The sequence below is a fragment of the Dermacentor albipictus genome, chromosome 9 (assembly GCF_038994185.2).
Source record: "Dermacentor albipictus isolate Rhodes 1998 colony chromosome 9, USDA_Dalb.pri_finalv2, whole genome shotgun sequence".
Classification (NCBI taxonomy): Eukaryota; Metazoa; Arthropoda; class Arachnida; order Ixodida; family Ixodidae; genus Dermacentor; species Dermacentor albipictus.
The window spans coordinates 67,491,038-67,510,722 of NC_091829.1; the positions used below are offsets into that span (position 1 = coordinate 67,491,038).

The window sequence follows — 19,685 nt, forward strand, 5'->3', positions numbered from 1 at the left end:
CAACTGTAACGTCTGTAACGTTAAAGTCAGAAAAGGGTCTCCTGTCAATTTCAATGCCCCGCGGGGCGCTTGCTGTGCCGATATGTTCGCACATGGGATGCTGAAAGATTGCAAATACGTGCCTTGCACCCTCTCCAATACACCACCGTTCGATTGGTACAATTGCATAGGTTCATCAGATTAGCAAAAACACACGTGCACATGCCGAATGTGCTGTTTCAACTTGCTCTCTCTGATCACTCGACACTTTTGCTACCAGGACACATACTCTCAGCTACCATGTGAACAAATTTTCGTTTTGTTGTAACCAAATTATCTTCGATCCTGCATTCTCACTTTTCTCCAAGAGCAACAAAATTTTGGAAAATTGGATAATTTGGAGTCAACCTGTGTTCTCAACAAGTGTATGCATTATTTATTGGAATAAAACTAGTTCACTCATACCTACTTTGCAGGAGGACTTGTGGTTGAGCAAGTTGGTGTTTGGCTAACGACATATCGTGTGTATGCGCAATCACAAAAAATCCCGGCCACGACAGCCGCATTTCGATGAGTGCGAAATGCAAAACACCTGTGTACTTACATTCAGGTGCACGTTAAAGAACCCCAGGTGGTCAAAATTTCCGGAGTCCACCATTATGATGTGCCTCATAATCAGATCGTAGATTCGGCATGTGCAACCCGTTAATTTTTTTTTAACACACAGCACCTGCGACATGTACCTGTGCGTCTTCTTTGTGATTGTGCCTTTGTGCTACAATATGTTGTCAAGCACACATATTTTGCCAAGCACCGGTTAGTTTTAGACGATCCCCGGAGTGTGCGGAGTGCTGTAAATGTGTTAAACTGTAAATTTGCGCTGGAAGGAGCAAAAGTGGCATGGGTGGCGTCATAACCAAGCAGCAGAGTCCAGGTTGCCATAGTCATCAGTGGGAACCGTATGGGAATGGCAACAATGACGTGTGCTTCTTTGGTGCGCTCAACGCCATACGTGGCCACATACCTCCAGGACAGAGTGGCCCTGAAGGTGTAGAGGGTCGAGATGATGGCGACTGCGAATTCAGCTGCAGCATTTGCAGTGAGCGCCGGTGTTGTTTTGATGAAGTGCAAGACGTGTGATGTCAAAAACACTGCAGAAGCCAATGACAACGAAAAGCAATTCTACATAAGTCTGCATGCTGCCGTCAAAACCAGCTCACTGATGAAAATATAATCGGGATGTGCACGCAGTAGCATAGATTGGCATATTCACTCTTGAGTATGTTGGCTCACGTTTGCTTCATGACACTTTCACACATTTTGGAGACAGAGTATGATTAAGTGATAAAAGGAGTGATCGGACATAGGTATGAACAGGGTCGAGTGCCGGTGATTGTGGACATAAGTATGCAGATGAGTGAAGGTCGACGCAAGCATCACCGACAGTCGGCAACGGTGAGTTTGAGTGGATCCGAGTACGAATGTGAGCGACTACTGGCGAAAGTGTGCGGACGTAAGTCTGAAGGTAAGTGCCGGTGAGCACGAGTTGACATGAATATGAGCGTTACTTGTTGCCAGTGTGAGTATGAGAGAGCCAGTATTAAAGGGTGTGAGTAAGTGTTGATAAGTGGGAGTGCACAGGTCAAGGAAAAGGTTCAGCGAGTGTAAGTGAGTTCATTTATTCTGCCAACCTATGCGCAGCAGTGGAAAAAATGTCTACTTGGGCGAAGATGTGAACTTTGTACTGCTATCACGTTGTGAAGGAAGTTGGACAGCTTTCATTACCATGAGCTCTTATCAGTCACGACACACGGGAGAATACCATTTACAGCTTTTGTGTTGATGATGTACAAGACAGAAGCAGAGCTTGCAATTTGCATAGAAAATACTAATGGCATATAGACCTAGTAAGAATTTGCTTATTGTTTTCTTAGTAACTCAATAACATGACGTTTGGTTAATTTGGACATTTTTTTCGGTAGCATGAAATCCAGATAACCAGGGAATACTCTATTTACTAGTATTCTAGCAGAATACTCATTGAAATAAAGCATGACCAACAAAATGTTAAATTTACTGCATGCTACGTTTACTACGTTATATCCAACAATTTGTTATATATATTTGTTATATGGTGAAACCTTAATTTAACAAATGTGGATATAGCAGATATAATAATAATATATGGGGTTTTACGTGCCAAAACCACTTTCTGATTATGAGGCACGCCGTGGTGGAGGACTTTGGAAATTTTGACCACCTGGGGTTCTTTAATGTGCACCTAAATCTAAGTACACGGGTGTTTTCGCATTTCGCCCCCATCGAAATGCAGCCGCCGTGGCCAGGATTCGATCCCGCGACCTCGTGCTCAGCAGCCTGGATATAGCAGATTATCAGATATAACAAAGTAAACATAACATTTGGTTGGCTATGTATTATTTCAATGGAGTATTCTACTCCTACGAAACCGAAAATGTGGTATTCAACTCAATATCAACTATAGCAAAGAGAATGTTTGTTTGCATGTGCCTCAAAATACATATTCTCGTAACAAAAATGTTGAATACAGCTGCAAACGGTTTTTTCAAATGCTTGATTTTTTGGACTTCCCTTTGGAAGCACCACCTACCCCTAGCGCTAGAATAATACTAATGATCTAAATTTCGGATTCTGCAAGACATTTTGGGCATGAACTGCCTGCACAATGCCGCAAACACAGTGGCCATGAAAGAAGTTTTCATCAGACTGAACGGCACGAAACTGCAACTTTGGTTGCAGACTCCTGACAAATGGTGCTGGATAGGCCTAGCAGTCTAAGCAGTGCAGACAGCAGAGTGGCCAGTGGCAAGGCATCATGGGAAGCTTGCCGTCATTACGCTTTCACCCATAGACATTATCAGCGACCAAGTATGACATCAAACGCACAGGCTAGACTAATGGCCATAGTAACAGAGTCCAGATCCACGTGTGGGCCTTCCCGTCTCCAAAAAACCTGCCGGTGGCGAAACTCAATAGCACTTGAAATGTCGCATACTGCATGCACACACATTTTTGTTTTCGTCAGCGGCTATTGACTCAATAGCCGCTGACAAAAACTAACTCAATAGTTTTTCTCTAAATTCACAAGCTGGCTCACGATAGCCAACTTGTGAATCCTACGTGCTAACACCAATCGCATGATTGCGTATCTGTGGCGATGCAAGGCCACAGATACGCAATCATGTACCATAGTTTTGTTCATGTAGCCCGCACCAAAAATGAAACAAAAATTTAACAGTAAAGTCAGGATGTAAATTATAGGTGTGCCTTCATGGCAGCATGCGGTGCTGATGTGAAGCCACACCTTCAGGCCAAGTTCTTCGCCATCAAATGTTTCATTATCTGCTGGTGAACCCTACCCTGTGTTGAAGCTCCCTCTCCCCTCTTTCATGTTGCCCATACTCCTCCTCTTTTTAGACCGCCATTATGCATTTCTGCTATTAGAAGTTGGAGAATACTGCATGCAGTCCCGGCAAACCATAATACAGATCACAAGAGCTTCGCTCGACAGCAGTCCTTTAGAGCCTAGCAGATTACCAGCATCGGAAGAGGTAGGAAACAGAGCCACTGGCCAAAGATACCTTGTGGAAGAGCCATGCATCCACGAGACCATACCTGCCAACACTCCTGAATTTTATTGTTCACGAATTTGGGCTTGTTTTGCAATTTAACCAATGTTGTGTCAAGTATTTCGAAAAATTGTTTGCGAAATTTTTTTGCACGTCAATCGCTGTACTGTACCTTCCTCTGCAACCGTTCTGATGGTGAAAGGATGCAAAGGGGATACTTGCCTCGAGCAAGTTTATACCAACAAGTTCTAGAAGCAGGTAAAATTGGCAACAGCTAAGTTGCTCAAATGGTCACTTATTTAGAAACACTGTGACGCTTGTGATTATACGCCATTCTAAGATTGCTGTTGCTTGGCATGCTGCACTGAGGTAAAATCCTTGTTACTGAAGTGCGCATCCCCGAAAAGACATATGCTCAAGGAAAGCTTAACAAAAATTGGCAGTGGCTTAGCTCACCTATGCCAGGATATACGTAGCGAAAGCTAAGGCATAGCATGGTTATACTCGGTTAATCTTGATTGCAAGTCCAGGTTAGTCTGGTGGTCTAGCTGGTTGTCTAGCCAGTCGTTTGGCGCGCTGTGAATCTGTTTCCTGGGTAATTTGTTTCCTCTTCATCTCGTTCCGATGTCGATTACAGGCCTCCTCCTGCTTATCAGAACTGTCACTGTCCATGCTGCCACCTCAACTGTGGTTACGACGCACGCAAGCTCTCTTTTTGAATCCTCTGACATGTTATTAGGCATGCGACGCAGCTGGCAAAGCGAGCGGAGTCGAGCGCAACGACGAGGAATGCGTGCGACGTCATACCAAACGGCGACGGTGGAAAGGCGCAGCACAGCGGCGGAACACCTGTGGCTCGGTGCTACTAGTGGCCATGCGCATTAGTGACTAGGGAGTGAGAGAGAGAGAAATATCCGCGGTGAGGCGCGCATTGTGACATGATGTGCCTCCTCGGAGCACTGCCCCGGCGAAATCGCAAGTTCGCAGCCATAACGGCAAGTGTAGTGTGCGAGCGCGCTGAAGAAGCGGAGGAAGCGGCGGTGGCACTCACCCTCATGGATTCGACGTGCACCACGGTTCTCTGTGACTCGCGACAAGCGGTCAGAAACTTCGCCAAAGGATGGATCTCACGGAGAGTGGCCCGAGCCCTGAGCAATCGACAAGTCCAGCGGGAGGTAGATTTTCAAACCAGAACCCAGTTGTTCCCGGCACACATGGGAGAAGCGTCGAAGACATATCGCTACCGAAATGAGACGGCACAAGTCAAGATCCGCGAGCTCGCCAACTGCGCCGGCAATCGTCGTCCGTGGGACAGTACCAAAGACTGCTTGACCAACTACAACGAAATTACCAAGGCCCTCTGCCTGGCTCACCGAACCTTCCCTCCGCCCAGCGACAAGCTGGGCAGGGCGCAGGCGGTGGCCCTCAGACAACTGCAGACGCTCACGTATCCTAACCCGGCACAATACCACAGGCTCTACCCCGGCACATGGTACCCAACAAATATATGCAAGGTCGGCCACACTGATATAGCCACTTTAACTCGCATGCTCTGAGACTGTAAGAAAAACCCGCACGGTGCTAACTCCGGAACCCTTCCACTGCGGTGGGCCGCTGCCTTACGCAGCCCCAGCCTCGGTGACCAACTCTGGGCCGTCCAGCAGGCCCGCGAGGTGGCAGCAAGGCAACACCTCGATGTCCCCACGTGGGAGACCTAAGGCCCCGTCGGCGAAAGCTCTGCAGGACTGTAAATAAAGTTGTTACCAACCAATCTACTGCCTTTCCTTTCGCCATCCCCTGCATACAGGGGAACTTTACAAATTATGCAGTTCAGAAGTTGGCAGATATGCATGAGACTATTTTTTATAAAGATTTTAGCATTGTTGTGTGCATTCATTTCTACAGGTTATGTCCGTAGATATCTTTTCTTTCTTTCCTAGATGCTGTAATTCGAGATGTACGTTATGTAAGGATGCGGGTTATATGCAGAAAAATATGGTATTTATTATTGCTCCCGTGCTTCATATTGACAAAGAAACGATGGCGATGGGCCATCAACTTCCGCAGGCCTGTTGCTGGTCCGTTCAATATCCGCAGACCTGTTGCTGGTCCGTTCGATAACCGCAGGCCTGTTGCTGGTCCGTTTGAAGCACCTTGCTAGCGTTTCTTCTGGATAAACATGATCATTGTTGTTTTTTTGCCTATACCTGCCTCTATGCTTATAACAAATATTGCTTATGATGAAGGTACTTGTATGGCCAATGCGAGTTCGTTATAACGAGGTTTGACTCTAGTATGCCATGAATACGTTTTAAAGAAGAGTAGCAAGCTACGCAGTTCATAAATCTTTATTTCTTTTATACATCATTGGCTGGCGGTAAAATGTGCGCTTTTTGTAGCTGTCAGTTCGTAGTTTGGTTTCAGAGGCCACACCCCCAACTTCTGGCCCCCCCTTTATATCACAAGCAGGGAGGCGCCGCTGGCATTGGAATGCTGCTTTGCAACCTCCACGAGGTACGTCTGCGTAGCGAGCACTGGCAAGCCACTGGCAAACCACCGGCAAGCCATTCGCAAGCTGCAGTGGAACACAGTGGCAAGCCACTAAGCGCCCCGGCACAACCTGAACACGCTGTTTGTTCAACACCTCTTCTCACGACTTGGAGTGGCGCCTGTTGCTGTTAGCTGAGCTCAAAGCCAGCACCCGACTCGATGGCGTAGAGCAGCTTTTCACGCAGCTGTGCCTCATCGGTGATCTCAGGTAGCTTGAGCAGGTTCATGCACGTTGACGCAGTGGGAAGGCGCCCCGGCTCCGGGCCGGCCGAGTGAATGCAGAATTGAGGTACCAGGTCCTGGTGTGAGGCATAACGAACACACAACGGTTACAGTCTGTTTCGCACATGGCAGGCAACACAGCGGAAGCTATGAAAGTAGTGCACACAGTTGTAGTAGGTTTACACTGCAGCTTTCACAGTGTGGATCAGTAACACTTTCTATGTATTAACTACTTCGTCAATTACAACTTGTTGATATAAGGTTATGTCAAATCACATTATTTGTGCACTTTAATGCTTCCACTATGTGTCATGCCATGTTGAGGTTGCAAGTGCAAGCAGTGTGACGTTGCCGCTGGTCGCAGAAATGCATCCCTCTGATCATTCGGTGGCATTATTTAGGCGTATGTCTGTGACGCCTTTCATGTAATAATCATGTCATATGTTTTGTCATAAAATATGAGACAGCGTTACACGTAATTACACAATGCATAACTACATCTTTCTTTCATACACGACGCACTATTTTGCACTTGTGACTGAAGCATGAGAGGTCTCTCTAGACTATAGTCGGGATGTGCCAATAGTCGAATATCACTGAACCGAATAGTGAACATTTAAATAATTAGTTTCACGAATTGAATATTTACTACTAGATTTTTCAAGTATTGGGAACATTTGACGTGCATAAAGATCTGCGCAATGTCGCACATCACATGCACTCCGGGGCCCCTCGCGCTCATGTCGTGCAAGTGAGTGCCTCCCTTTGTTATTTGTGGGGCAAAATGTGCGAGAGCAGATGGGCCACCCTGGCTGACGTCGCGGACTGCACGCACCTCTGCTCTACTGCACAAGCTCACCAACATTGGCCCAATGTGGGAATCGTGCATGCAGTGCCCAGACACCACAATTCACAAAACATTACCACTTCTGCGGGTACAGGCTGACAGGACCAATTGGAATGATAATGTGGTGTGGACAGAGAGAATGGCAACAAAAGCAACGTGTATTTTGGGGAAAGTGCGAAGTTCGTGCCGATGTTGTACCCACCGGAAAGCATGCAGATCGGGTTGCATATGCGGTGATGAACTAAACGCCACTTCAACAGCCATCGATCTAAATTGTATGTGTGATCTTCGGGCCGATCACCGATCAGCTACCCGTGCGATCATGTTAGCGGCAAGCATTCCACAAACGCTTGCGGCCCATTGACACGTCGACCAGCGTCAAATTTTCATCACAGTCACACTGCCTAGGCTTTTAGGTCTAATCAGTGCTGCTTCATCAGGCATCAGTGACTAAAGTTAGTGTGGTGCTGAATCGATGCAGATCTACAGTCGCCAATCGATAATTGGGGCTCGACTGCGACTGCTAAAAGGTTTGAATAATCAGGAGTCTGAAATATCGTATTTGCCCACATGGACAGCACCAACGATGGCTACGTACAGAGTGGTGATTGAGTCACATAATGTGCAGTCTGTGCTTTCGTCTGTCGTAGAGATTGGACTACGATAACCCAACCACCGTAAAGATAGGAAAGCACGTCTGTGTCTTGTAGAAAAACTGGACAGCAAAACTTTATGTTAAGGGTGTGCGAATACCGAATAGTGGAGTTCGAACTAAATGAATCGAATATAGAATATCAGAAAATTGTTCAAAATATTTAATGCCTACAAATTTTCGGCATGAAAACACGACGCAGCACATTTCAGAATCTCCTAGCATTGCACAACAGGAATGTACAGCAAGCTATCGGTAACTTAAGTACATAGAAATCAAGCTATAGAGTACAGTCTACTTTTATTAAAAACAACTCTAAATTAGCAAGCCACCAATGATGACAGCTCAGTTCCAGTATATGAAGGTATGAAAAATATTTTTTTTTTCAATAGAATATCTGCTGAATAGAATCAAATGACCTTTACCCTGACGTTTTCTTGTACAAAATAAGAATTACGGTCTCAGTTTAACACTGGACCTGTGTTATATGGTAATCTTTTATTGCTTATTACGTTTTACTTGCCAGTTGTACAGTGAAATGTCGTTAAACCGGAGTTGGGGGGAACTTTGAAAAAGTACGTACTAAACTGTAGTACTGCTTAACCGAAATAGCATGAGATCGCCCACTTACTTGTCAAAAACAGAACTATGAGAGAGTGTGATGAAAGGGCAGAAAAGAAGCAGTACTGATTCACTTCACGCGGTAAAAGTCTTATTTTCATTTGATGCAGCAGCGGGCTGGCAGTGACAATGGCGGCCTCAAACTCACTCAAGCTACGAGCCAGCTTTTTCGTCAGCCCCCTCTCCTCGGAAAACACCCACATGAGGCTGAAGTAACGCACAGGATCTGCAACTGTCGGGCCTCAATCGCCCATACTTGCGCTTTCCGTCTCGTCCTCATCACTGTAGTTAGGCGACACTTCGGCAATAACAGAGGCAACGATGGTGAAAAGTCGTAGCCGACATACTTTCGTGGTCGCAGCAGCATTGCTGACCAACTTCTTTTTCGCGTTCCAAATGCCACACACCGTAGTCAACAGTAGATCCCTCTCGCGTGTGAGCATCGACTTCTTCATGCCACGTTCGGCAGTACGAACAATGTCCAATTTTTCTTCTATGCTGAGCACTACGTTTTTGTCCTAGCTTGCACGACACCCCAACACGGGCCACAAGGCTCCACTTCTGGCATGGCGCTGAAATGATATTTTTATTGACGTGGCTTCACACTTCCAAGCACCCTCTGCATTTGCACTTGGAGGCCTAACGATCTGAGGCTCGTTGTTCTGCCGGGCAGACGTGCCGCCGTGATTTCGCAACGAAAAGTTGAAACACTATGTGTTAAGCAATACGTATGCAATAAGCTGGCGCGGTTTGTGCAGCCACAAAACGCATTCTGTTCAATGGCCACTGAGTCGGAGATTCGACTTTTAAAACACAACTACTGTTTAAGCAAGTATGGTTTAACGAGGTTTTATTGCAAAACGTAGAAGGACTTCCCCATCTTTACAACAGGTGGGTCGTAAAGAGCACGAGGGTCCCCACAGTGCATGTGACATGCAGCACTGCACAGATTCCGACCACCTATAAAACCTGTTTTATATGCTGTGACTGGAGCGGAAAAAATAGTGCCGCTGCATGCGCCAGTCTTCGCAATAGATGAAAACGTGGACTGCGCATCACGTGACTTGACCAGCACTCACGCATAGCCATCGCTGGAGCTGTGCGGGTTGACGGTTCCGGTAAAGAGGAGGCACTGTTTCATTATCAGGTTATTAGGTTCGGCCTGATTTGTCATCTGTCAAAGATTTTTAAATCGGGAGAATCGCGGCAAATTTGCACGACGCTCTCCCCCATCCGCTTCCACTCTTTCTTTTTTCTCTGTATAAAGCACGTGGCTCGTCTATAAAGGCGCAAAGGACGTGCACGTGCTACATGGTGCACGCACCTTGAATCCCAGCAGGGGTGGCCGCGAGCAACTCGTGACGAACTTGAGGAGAAGGCGCCGTTGGCGCTCGTCGAAGCTCGCCAGGACGCGCCAGAAGGCCTGGACGACGGGGTGCGTAGCGCTGTAGCCACCTTCGTAATGGGTGTGCTCGCGCAGGTCCTCCAGGTCGACCGGGCTCTGGGCGCCCGATATCAGCACCTGGAGCTCGTGCGGTGCGAACAGGCGCAGCCAGTGGCCTGGCAGGAGCTCCTCCAAGCCCTGCACGCGCACGCCATGGGCGCATCATTCAGGAGTCAGCGCTTGTGCACCATCCCAACCGGCGATGCAGGTGCGCTCCTCATGGTAGGCAACGCACACACTGCCCAGCATTCTCATGCATTCATTCATTGAGTTTAATGCCCCGTTGCAAAACTGGTGCTATGCGTGACACTATAGTACTATTGGGCTCCGGATTAATTTTGACCCCCTGTCATTCTTTAATTAATGCGCACCTAAAACTAAGCACACGAGCCTGTTTGCATTGCGCCCTCATCAACATGCATCGCCCTCTGCCAGGAATTGAGCTTGCAGCCTAGTGCTCAGAGGCATGATGCCATAGCTACCTAGCCACTGCAGCAGGTACCTTTCACAACCACTGCGGCACTGATACTGAAAGATACTGAAATGCTGTGCAAAGTCGGCTGGGAACACGACTCTGAATGTCTTGAACTTCCAAAGCAAGCACTTCCACAATGGTTGTGATAATTTGTTTACAATGTTGTGCAGGTACATTTCCTGCCCGCCAAGGTATGCACTGCTTTTGAGCAAACTTGCAGCTCACTTACACCACGAGTGAACAAAATCAATAGCAAACGTAGTGAAGTTAGTCAACAATAAGCAGTAACGGATGACTACTTTGACAGTGCCATATCTCGTAAAATAAGGACATTAAGCTAATGTGTGCCATGAATTCTTGCACTTCATTTCCAGGATTATCCTCCCTTTCACGTGATTAAAAATTCGCTTACTCAGAACACTTTTCACATTCTGACAGACATTGAATTTGTACTATGCAGCACACAGAAAGCAATAGTGCTCGTCGAATAGAGTGCAATGGTAGTGACACAATCTTGACCAAGCCACATAATAGGCTGTAACATAATGTAAAATGTGCTTATGCAAGAAATGCTCACAGGTTTTAATAAGTGTGTACTTCGCACAAAAAATTGTTTATGGCCATGCTGTTTGCTCTTAATAAACTTAAGTTGTGAGTAGCGCCTACCTTTTGGCTGTTTCCCTTTCGTCCATGAGCAAAGTGCGTGTTTCTTAAAAACATGCAAATATGTCTTGCACAAGCACATCTTGCGGTTTTTATGTACCATATCAGTCAGACAGAGGACAGGCACTACTCACTACGAAATTTTTTTTATTGGAAGCAGACACCGTGCACATAAAGTAAGGAAGCTCTCTTTCCTTTTCATGGAAAGCGTGTGCTTGCTAAAAACCTGCGAGTACATACCGACCAGCCCAGCGACACATTCTTTTATGCGGTGTGTGCGTTAGGTGCACGCTCACTAGTGCCTACCTGCCGGAATGCGAGGCACTGCTGACGCAGCTGAGCGTTGAGCAAGTGGTCTGCAAGCAGGTGCATGTATTCAATGCGGTTTGCGGCTGTCACTGGAATAGTGGCGCCGTTGGGCTTCAGCTCCTCCACCGTGCTGTTGCCCAGCTGACTTGTCACCACCTGGAAGAACACCAGCACACATGTTGCACACATGAAACTCTACACACGTCAACTGCATGCAAAAAAAAAAAAAAGAATGCCACAACAACGATTTCCTTAAAAGGACACCAAAGGCCGTGTAAAACACACGTTTGTGTTTGCCTGCGCGAATCTCAACGATTTCTTTACCTGTTCATCATATGCATAATGCCATCGTAACTCAATATAAAAAAATTCTCGATATAACAAAATATTTAACTTCTTATAATTTCTTGTCCACAAAACACCTTGCATTTAGAAGCGCAATATAACAAAGTTTGTTTATACACAATTTCAATACAGCCGCCAACCAATAAATCGGATACCGCTAATCTGGACATGTTCGGTAATTCGGACAGCTTCGCGGCAACGCCAACAGCCAACAGACCTATTGTGTAAGGACGACCTATGTCTCGGACATAGGTCGTCTCTCACACTTCTCTCCATGAGAGATGCACGGCAGCTTCGCGCAGATCTCTCCTGTTGCCTTACTATCCCTCAGAACACAAATGGGCTGCACCCAGAGCTCTGTGCCACACCACCCTCCGAAACACGAATGAACCTCTCCAACTGCGCTGACAGCGCTGCTCCCAGATTGCTTGCTGGGCCCTCACAGTTAGTTCTTTATTCTATGGCCCTCATTCTGCACAATTCTGCAAACCGATTAAATCACATGCGCTTGTCTTTGTTCGTTGCATCGAACTCATTCTTGGCCTCGTTGTTTCTCAGCCTCATTTGACTTGCCGCCGAAATGGAAGATGGCTGATCCGCCCGCTGATCATCAGCAATGCACAACGTTGCAAGTGAAAAGAAGGCACACTGCTATAGATTTGGAAATGAAGTGCTTCTAACTGCCGAGGCGATCGTCGCGAACATGCTTGCATTGGATAGCGACAGTGATGGCCACGACAGCAGCGCTGACGTGGTATGGCAGGCTACCTCAACATTGTCCTTGCGAGAGGTCCTGTAGATGATTCAGTCCCTCTTGGGCTTGTTTTCGTGAGGGACCTTCCACTTCACAATGTAGAGCACCTGGATGCCTTGGAGAAGGATGTCGGCAAGCTTTGCGTAAAGCAAGCACAGCTTCTTGTGTTGGTTTTCTTGTGCAAGCCAGTGGGAAGTAGGTGGCGACATGCTTGTGGCGATCACGTCCCAGCGTTTCTTCTGGATTTTTCAAGCTGAGATGCTGCCGCGGCAACCTTCTCACATTCTTTAAAAGGTGCCTTTTGGGGGCCACCAAAGCGATGCCTTGGCAGAGCTCATATGTCACTTGCCGCCCATTTGCAGTTGTTAATCCACCTCTCTTTGCAGTTGTTAATGCAATGCAATGCATTCACGTGTGATCAGAACGCGCAGGAAGCAGAGTTAAACAGTCAAACGAGTCAACACAATCACAAGCTGGATGGCGGAAGGTGGTGGTGAGAAGAACTGGCCTCCCCGCCATTACAGTTTTCTTAAGCAGCTATGCCATCCTCCATTCCGATTTTTTTTTCATGCAACTCAGTTATAACAATGGAATTTTTGTGGCACTTGAATAATGTTATAAGTGGGTTTGACTGTATATTGAAGTTCACTTTATTGGGATTTACCAGCATAATGAAGGCACTTTGGTGTCAGATGCAACTTCATTTAAACAATGTTACACGGTATTGCGCTGGTGCTTTCATGCCTCAGCTAGGAAATCAGCACATTTGCTGTCTGTAGGCATGACAACACACAATGCAATTGACACACGAGGATCAGCGATTGGCAATAATGCAACCTGTCCCGTAATGTTCCTTTCTCTTGAGCCCGAACCACTTCAAATCAGACTTACACGCCCAATCTAGCAGCTTGTAACTGCGAGCAACAGGACGCACTCACAGTGAAGTCCAGCCCCAGGTCGGCCACATCACCCTTGTAGCTTTTGAGGAAGAAGAGGTTGCGGTAGACGAGCGGCTCAAGGGATGCCAAGTGGTGTAGGCCGAGGTCGCCACGCCCAGAAGCCACCAACTTGGCTAGGAAGAAGTGTGCCATCGGCAGCTCGACCAGCATTCCCTCGTAGAGAGCCTGTACAGTGGAGCAGCGTCATCAGTGTTGAAGAGCCCAATGCTGTTCAAGTGCCCCTGTCCTAGGAAAACTGCACCCACGCAGCTATTCCTAAAAACCTCCTAAGCTTTGTCACTACATTACCGATTAACAATATAGTTTCCTTTTGTCAACAGATCAACGTGATATGGTGCGTAGTAGCAATGGTGTTGTACTCCTGAGCAAGCGGTAACCAGACTGATTCTAACCCCGGTACTCAGGAATGTATCTTAACTGGAAGCCCATGCTTGACTTAATCTACATGATGCCTGTCGTGGACACACCAAAGAAAATGCAATGAGTGTCTTGGGCACGTTCACGCCTAGTGAATGCGCTCAAGACTTTTTGACTTTACACTTCTACTTTTCCAAATGTAAATTATCGATTACCTAAATTAGTTTTGCTGCAATACAGCTGTGTTAAGTGGTGAAGCATATTTGGAATGCAACGACACAAGCAAAGAGTAGAAAGGGGCACTGTAATGGGTCCAGCATGCGTTCCTGATACACGTGTGCACACAGTCTTTGGTCATAGTATGAACACTGAGACATCTTATGTGCAATCAAGATGTCTAATTAAAATAAAAGCATTGGTATGCCAGTATCTTCTGTTTACACTTCCTCTCGTCATTGCAATAGTCAACATTTTTAATTTGTGCATTGTCTTACTTCTGTGTTCTTCGCATTGACTTCCTATGAGCACAAAGGCAGTTGCATCATGCTTTGCTATTCATTAACCTCTTTGTATTGTTATGTTCAGTTAACTAGTTCTACTGTGCTAAATTATGGTCTCATTCTTCTACAGAACAAGTCATTAATTCCAATTTGCAGTCGTTCATATGCATACGAGTTTGCAGCTATTTTTCTGCACAACCTTTTTTCGATATTCGATTAGAAGATATTCCTCCCCAAATCAGTATTCAGTTTGAATCACTTCAAACTGAAAATCCACCATTCACCCATGCCTACGTTTAATTTTTACATGCACCTGCCCTGTAATCAACTAAAGGCATACTGATAGGAGCCCCCTCCCCCCTCCTTTGAGATTTACTTTGGGACTTCTTCCTGTAGCACTCGTGTACTAAGACACCTACGGATCTTTATGTTGTGATAATAAACTTCAAAAGAAGTGCCCACCTTGCCGAGAAGACGGCCAACAAAGGAGTAGTGGCGTGCCGCCCGCCCGTCAGCATAGTCTGGCAACTGCCCGACAGCTGGGTTCGGGTAGAGACGCCGATCGTGCGTGCACCGAAAGAGGCCCCGGTTTGCATCAAAGGCCGTCTTCATCAGCTCAGCAAGGAACTCCCGTAGCAAACCGCCCCCTGAGAAGTGTCAATGGGCCTAATACTGAGAGGTCCTCACATGGCACGCTATAATCAAGAGTGAGTCGTACTCATACTAAAAGTCAAATCTTCACACCAACGAGTTAATGGCATACAGTTGAACCTGAATATAACAAACACAAATGCAACGGATTGTCAGGTACAACGAAGTAAATCCAAAATTTGGTGGTGCATGTTTTGTTCCAGTGAGTATTACATAAAGAAACAAAAACATGCATGATCTGAGGCAATATCTGCAATTGTCAAGACAACATTTTAGGGGAGTGCGAATACTCGATTATCACTGAATCAGACAGTGGATGTTCAAATATTTTGATACGCGAATCGAATATCTACTGTTCGACTTTTTATAGTATTTGGTGAAACACCAGGAGTGGTCAGTGCCTTAACGCAGGCAGCATTTTAATGGCACGAGGTCTCAGCCATTACAAAGTTCATCGGTCGGGAAAACCGATAAAAAAAAAAAGCAACGCAATGGAATGGAGCGAACACAGCATAAATTTTGGAAAGCGCGAATGCATGTGCAAAGAATGGACCAATTTGCCACCAGAAGGCACACAGACCATATCGAATATGTGTTGACGCATACACGTTCACGTAGTCTCGAGTTTTCTCTCCACGTGCGAGTTCAAGCACACAGACGAACATGGCATACGCATGCCAGCGGACCTGAACACTGCTTCAACAGCAGTCAGTCAGGCTATTGGACATAATCTTCACTGCTTCCTCGGGTGTCAATGACTAAATTTATGTATTGTGGGGATGCGCGACTCTCACGCGTCTCCTGATATGTCGTTTTCTCACACAGCTCCAGTCTCCTGTTTTCCGGCTTTGCCGCGTGGCTTTACTCGGCAGTCGGCATGTTTGCAGGGTTGTACGAGAGATGGCGCAAGTGTTGCTCTGCTAACGCCACCTAACGGCGGGGTTACTTAGACGCAAAAAGGAGAAGGCCCTTCCTTTTTCGCTCGGGGTCGGCAAGCGGCGCGGACGTTCTGTGCATGCGCCGATTCATGCTTCTGCGAGACTACCCTGCAAGCCTACTGCCTTCTGCAAGCCTTCTGCAAGCCTACCCTGGAATGGACGAACATGATCGTTCGAACGCACCACAGTTCGCGTGACCGTACGCACGAACGACCAGGCATTGGTGCCCAGCATAGGGCGAACATATTCGCTCGCTATCCGGTCGCAGCGGTAAGTCGGACTTTCCGCGATTTGTCGCGGGCCCATCGGCATGTTTTGTGGATAGCAACTCGGCTAGCAGGCATTGATCTATGAAAGGTGCAATAAATGCCCTTGTGATTGTTTGCACTATTGTGTTGTCGTTCCTTTGTCCCAAGAGCATGGGTGAGAACCCCACAAGTTCTTCTAGAAAAGATGCGATCATTCCTCAGGGGCTTAAAGATGTCCCCGGTGACGTTCAGAGGAAGTTCGAGGATGTAGAGGCATTCGTCCTGCAGCGCTTGCCGTCTACTCACCAGAAAAAGATTACAGACTTCTTCAAGCAATAAATTGTAGTTAAACAGTGTCCAGCATTCTTGTTTATTATTTACGTACGAACACGCACATCTGCTGCAAAGGTATGTCATTTTCATCGTTGTACTACATTACTGACGTGAAAATATTGGTTTTTCAGTACTACAATAATTCAAATTAACGAATTAAATTCAGTGGTCCCGCGAAGTTTGTTGTAACGGGATTATACTGTACGAGGCTCACCATAATGGGAGACTCCAGAAATTTAGATTGTCTGGGGTTTGTTAACGTGCACCTAAATTTTAAGCACACGGGTGTTTTCACATTTTACTCCTATCGAAATATGGCCACCGTGGCCGGGATTTGACCCCGCAACCTCGTGCTTAGCAGCCCAACACCATAGCCACTAGGCTGAATGCTGAACACTGAAGCAGTTGGGGCAATCACAAGCAGACACACATGGCTGTGTGTGAGAGAGAGAGAGAGAGGTGGGTAGAACCACTTTTTCTAGGGGTTGGCTGTCTGAGGGAGCGAGAGCAGTACCGCACGTGCCCAGTTGGGCTAAACCACTTTGTGTGAGAGGGGGGTGTCAACAGCAGGCCCAGCCGCTACGTGGGAGAGCCAACTTCTGGAGCAGTTTTACATTGCTTGAAATTCGATATAGCAAGAGAGGCTGCTATTTTTGTTCGATTTAACCATACTTTTTGCTATATATTCTCACTGTAACATTATGGTGTTCAGAAATGGTTCAATATACGGGGTAATTCGATGTAAACGAGTCCGATATAGTCGGGTTTGACCGTGGCGTGCCGACCATTTGCGCGGGCAATGGATGAACACAGGGTCTGGCCAAGAAGTACTGTATTTACCCTAATATAATGCGCACCTTTTGTCTGAGGAAATGGGTCTGAAAATGGCCTGCACATTGCAATCAGGCATGAAACCAAAACCGCATTTGCGGAGTTGGTAACAGCCTACCATCAGAGATGTCAGATGCAGTGTCGTCACCATCACAAGACAGCAACAGAGCACATTTTGTGAAGGTTGCCATCGGTTCATTCTGCGCTGAACTATGATCTTGAGTGGAATGATCGGCCAATAACTTTAAGAGATGCTAACATACTCGCAAGATTTCACATGACCCAGCACCGGATGCACCGGCTTAACTGGCTGCCAGTTTTTCTTGCGCTGTGCCGAGCTCGCTGTCTGCACACAGCGTCAGAAACACTGTCGGACACATACCTTGACAAGTCCGATGCAGTGTCTCGTGAAAAAGATAGCAGGATCTCTAAAAGTGATTGCTCGAGAATATCGCCTCTGTATGCTTCGTATCTGTGGCCAACAAAGTGCAAATGGCGAGGACGACGCACCACTTTCATAACGAATGCTCATTTAAAGAAAGTTTCCCTTCAGTGAAGGTAAATTTTACATGTCTTGTTTTTTTACTGATTGCAAACGTGGGGACATGCTATATTTTTATTTTATAAATCAGGCAAGTGTTATATTCAAGTGCATAATACATTCAGGAGCACTTCCATATTTAAGCCCGCGAAAATTGGGTGCACATTACATTTGGGCCACATTAGAATTTAATAAATATCGTAAATTCATATTAGAAACACATTAAACAAACGTCGATCAAAATGATGTAGGCTTTCGTGTAGAAACTGAAAAGTCTATCCCCTTTGAGAACACCTTGATGTGTTTCTATGAATTTAGGAGAGCACTGATGAAGCGAGCTAGCCGAATGGCGAGGGCACAGAAAAACGATGAGGTTGACTGCATAAATGTGATTAAATGCATAAATGTGATGTGAATCTGAGCATAGTTTGAGGCCTCAGTGAGTAGCTACAAGAATGCCTTGTGTAAGGCTCGCACACTGTAAAAAGAACAAGGAAGAAGAAGTGGAGGCCTTAAACGAGTAAATATGGCACTTTGTCACGTCACTGTTTAACTTTTGTGGGAAGCCACTGCCTCCTTCTCACCGTCAATGCCTGCTTCCTCAAGACCCGCCACATTGACGAGCTGAACACGCAGTCGCAACCTGAGGTTGGGCTCGCCCGAGAGTTTCTCGAAGGCGTCCTCGTAGATGTAGTCCCGCCGCACCATGACCTCTATCTGGGGGCCCAGGAGAAAGTGGGACTGCTCACGATTGTTCTCTGACTTGTCGCGTGCTATGAGGCTCTGCAGCACCTGCGAAATAAGCGTCATAAAAGTTGGAATGACAACTACAGTAAGTACAACAACATTATTAGAACCTGTAGCTGGGCTAGCTGGCAGTTAATCTTGGCAAAAGCTCAAGTACATACACACACACTCATACACACACACAAAAAAAAAAGAAACTCACAAATACCTGCACATAAATGTCCAGAGGGGGGAGGGTCAGTTCTGGGTGCTTGTGTGTGGGAGTGTGCTTTTTGGAATATTGTTACATGGAAGCACAGTACATAAATTATTTGCACGGTGTATTTACAAGGGGGAGCAAGCACTGGCCAACACGGCAGCCAGACAACATCAAGCAAGGCACGTCGTCGTCCTCAGATCAGCCAGAGGCCTTTATGGGTACGTCCCACTAAATCCAAGTGTCCACATCATCTTCTTCGAATAGCATGTAGCAATAGTAAGTTTTATCAAAATAACACTATTGACAATATTGGGCGTACTTCATTTTTTACTGTATAATCTGGGCTTGCAAATAGCCTCTTGAGATCTACAGCACATACTAAATACCAATGCACACCCGTTACAATGGACCTGCATACAAGATACTTTCCGATATGACGATCATTTATGGATTTTATTAGCACGAGGGCTAGCCAAAGAGCGCCAAGCAAAAGATAATGAATGGATTGTCGATGTTTTTTTTTTTAATACGAGTTGTTAAAGGGAGATGTAACATGGCCATATTACAGTGGTGTCATGCGGGCGTGCATACTAACCACTGTCACAGGACAAAAAATTTATTCCTTCAATACACATGCACGCACATGCAGTCTCCTATCACAGTAAGAGCCCCGTGATGCCTAAAGCATTGCATAATGCCAGTTCTCGAAAGCCAGCTTTGTAGCAACATAACTGTGTTATGCAGTTGAGCATGTGCAATGTGAGTGCGAAGAGGCCATTGTCAAGGGACATAAAATGTATTTCTTAATCATGCATGTGCTCAGTCGCTGTCTCCTGTCACGGTAGAAGCACCGAGGCACCTAATAATTGTACTGGCAGGCATTTAAAACTATTTCGGACATGGCAGTGACGA

The 19,685-nt window shown here is 46.3% G+C and overlaps 1 protein-coding gene across 3 annotated transcripts in view; it reads right to left on the reverse strand.

The window, feature by feature from the left end:
- Window positions 1-5,917: 5,917 nt before the first annotated feature.
- LOC139050106 (ubiquitin-protein ligase E3C) overlaps window positions 5,918-19,685 on the reverse strand; it is a 61,438-nt gene continuing 47,670 nt past the window's right edge. For all 3 annotated transcript variants that reach the window (XM_070526319.1, XM_070526318.1, XM_070526317.1), the window contains exons 16-21: window positions 18,412-18,619; window positions 14,748-14,932; window positions 13,408-13,593; window positions 11,368-11,526; window positions 9,804-10,061; window positions 5,918-6,436 (exon numbers count right to left, since the gene is read on the reverse strand). In XM_070526319.1, coding sequence (XP_070382420.1) covers window positions 6,266-6,436; window positions 9,804-10,061; window positions 11,368-11,526; window positions 13,408-13,593; window positions 14,748-14,932; window positions 18,412-18,619 — 1,167 coding nt within the window. In that variant the 3' untranslated portion in view covers window positions 5,918-6,265. The remainder of the gene's footprint in view (window positions 6,437-9,803; window positions 10,062-11,367; window positions 11,527-13,407; window positions 13,594-14,747; window positions 14,933-18,411; window positions 18,620-19,685) is intronic.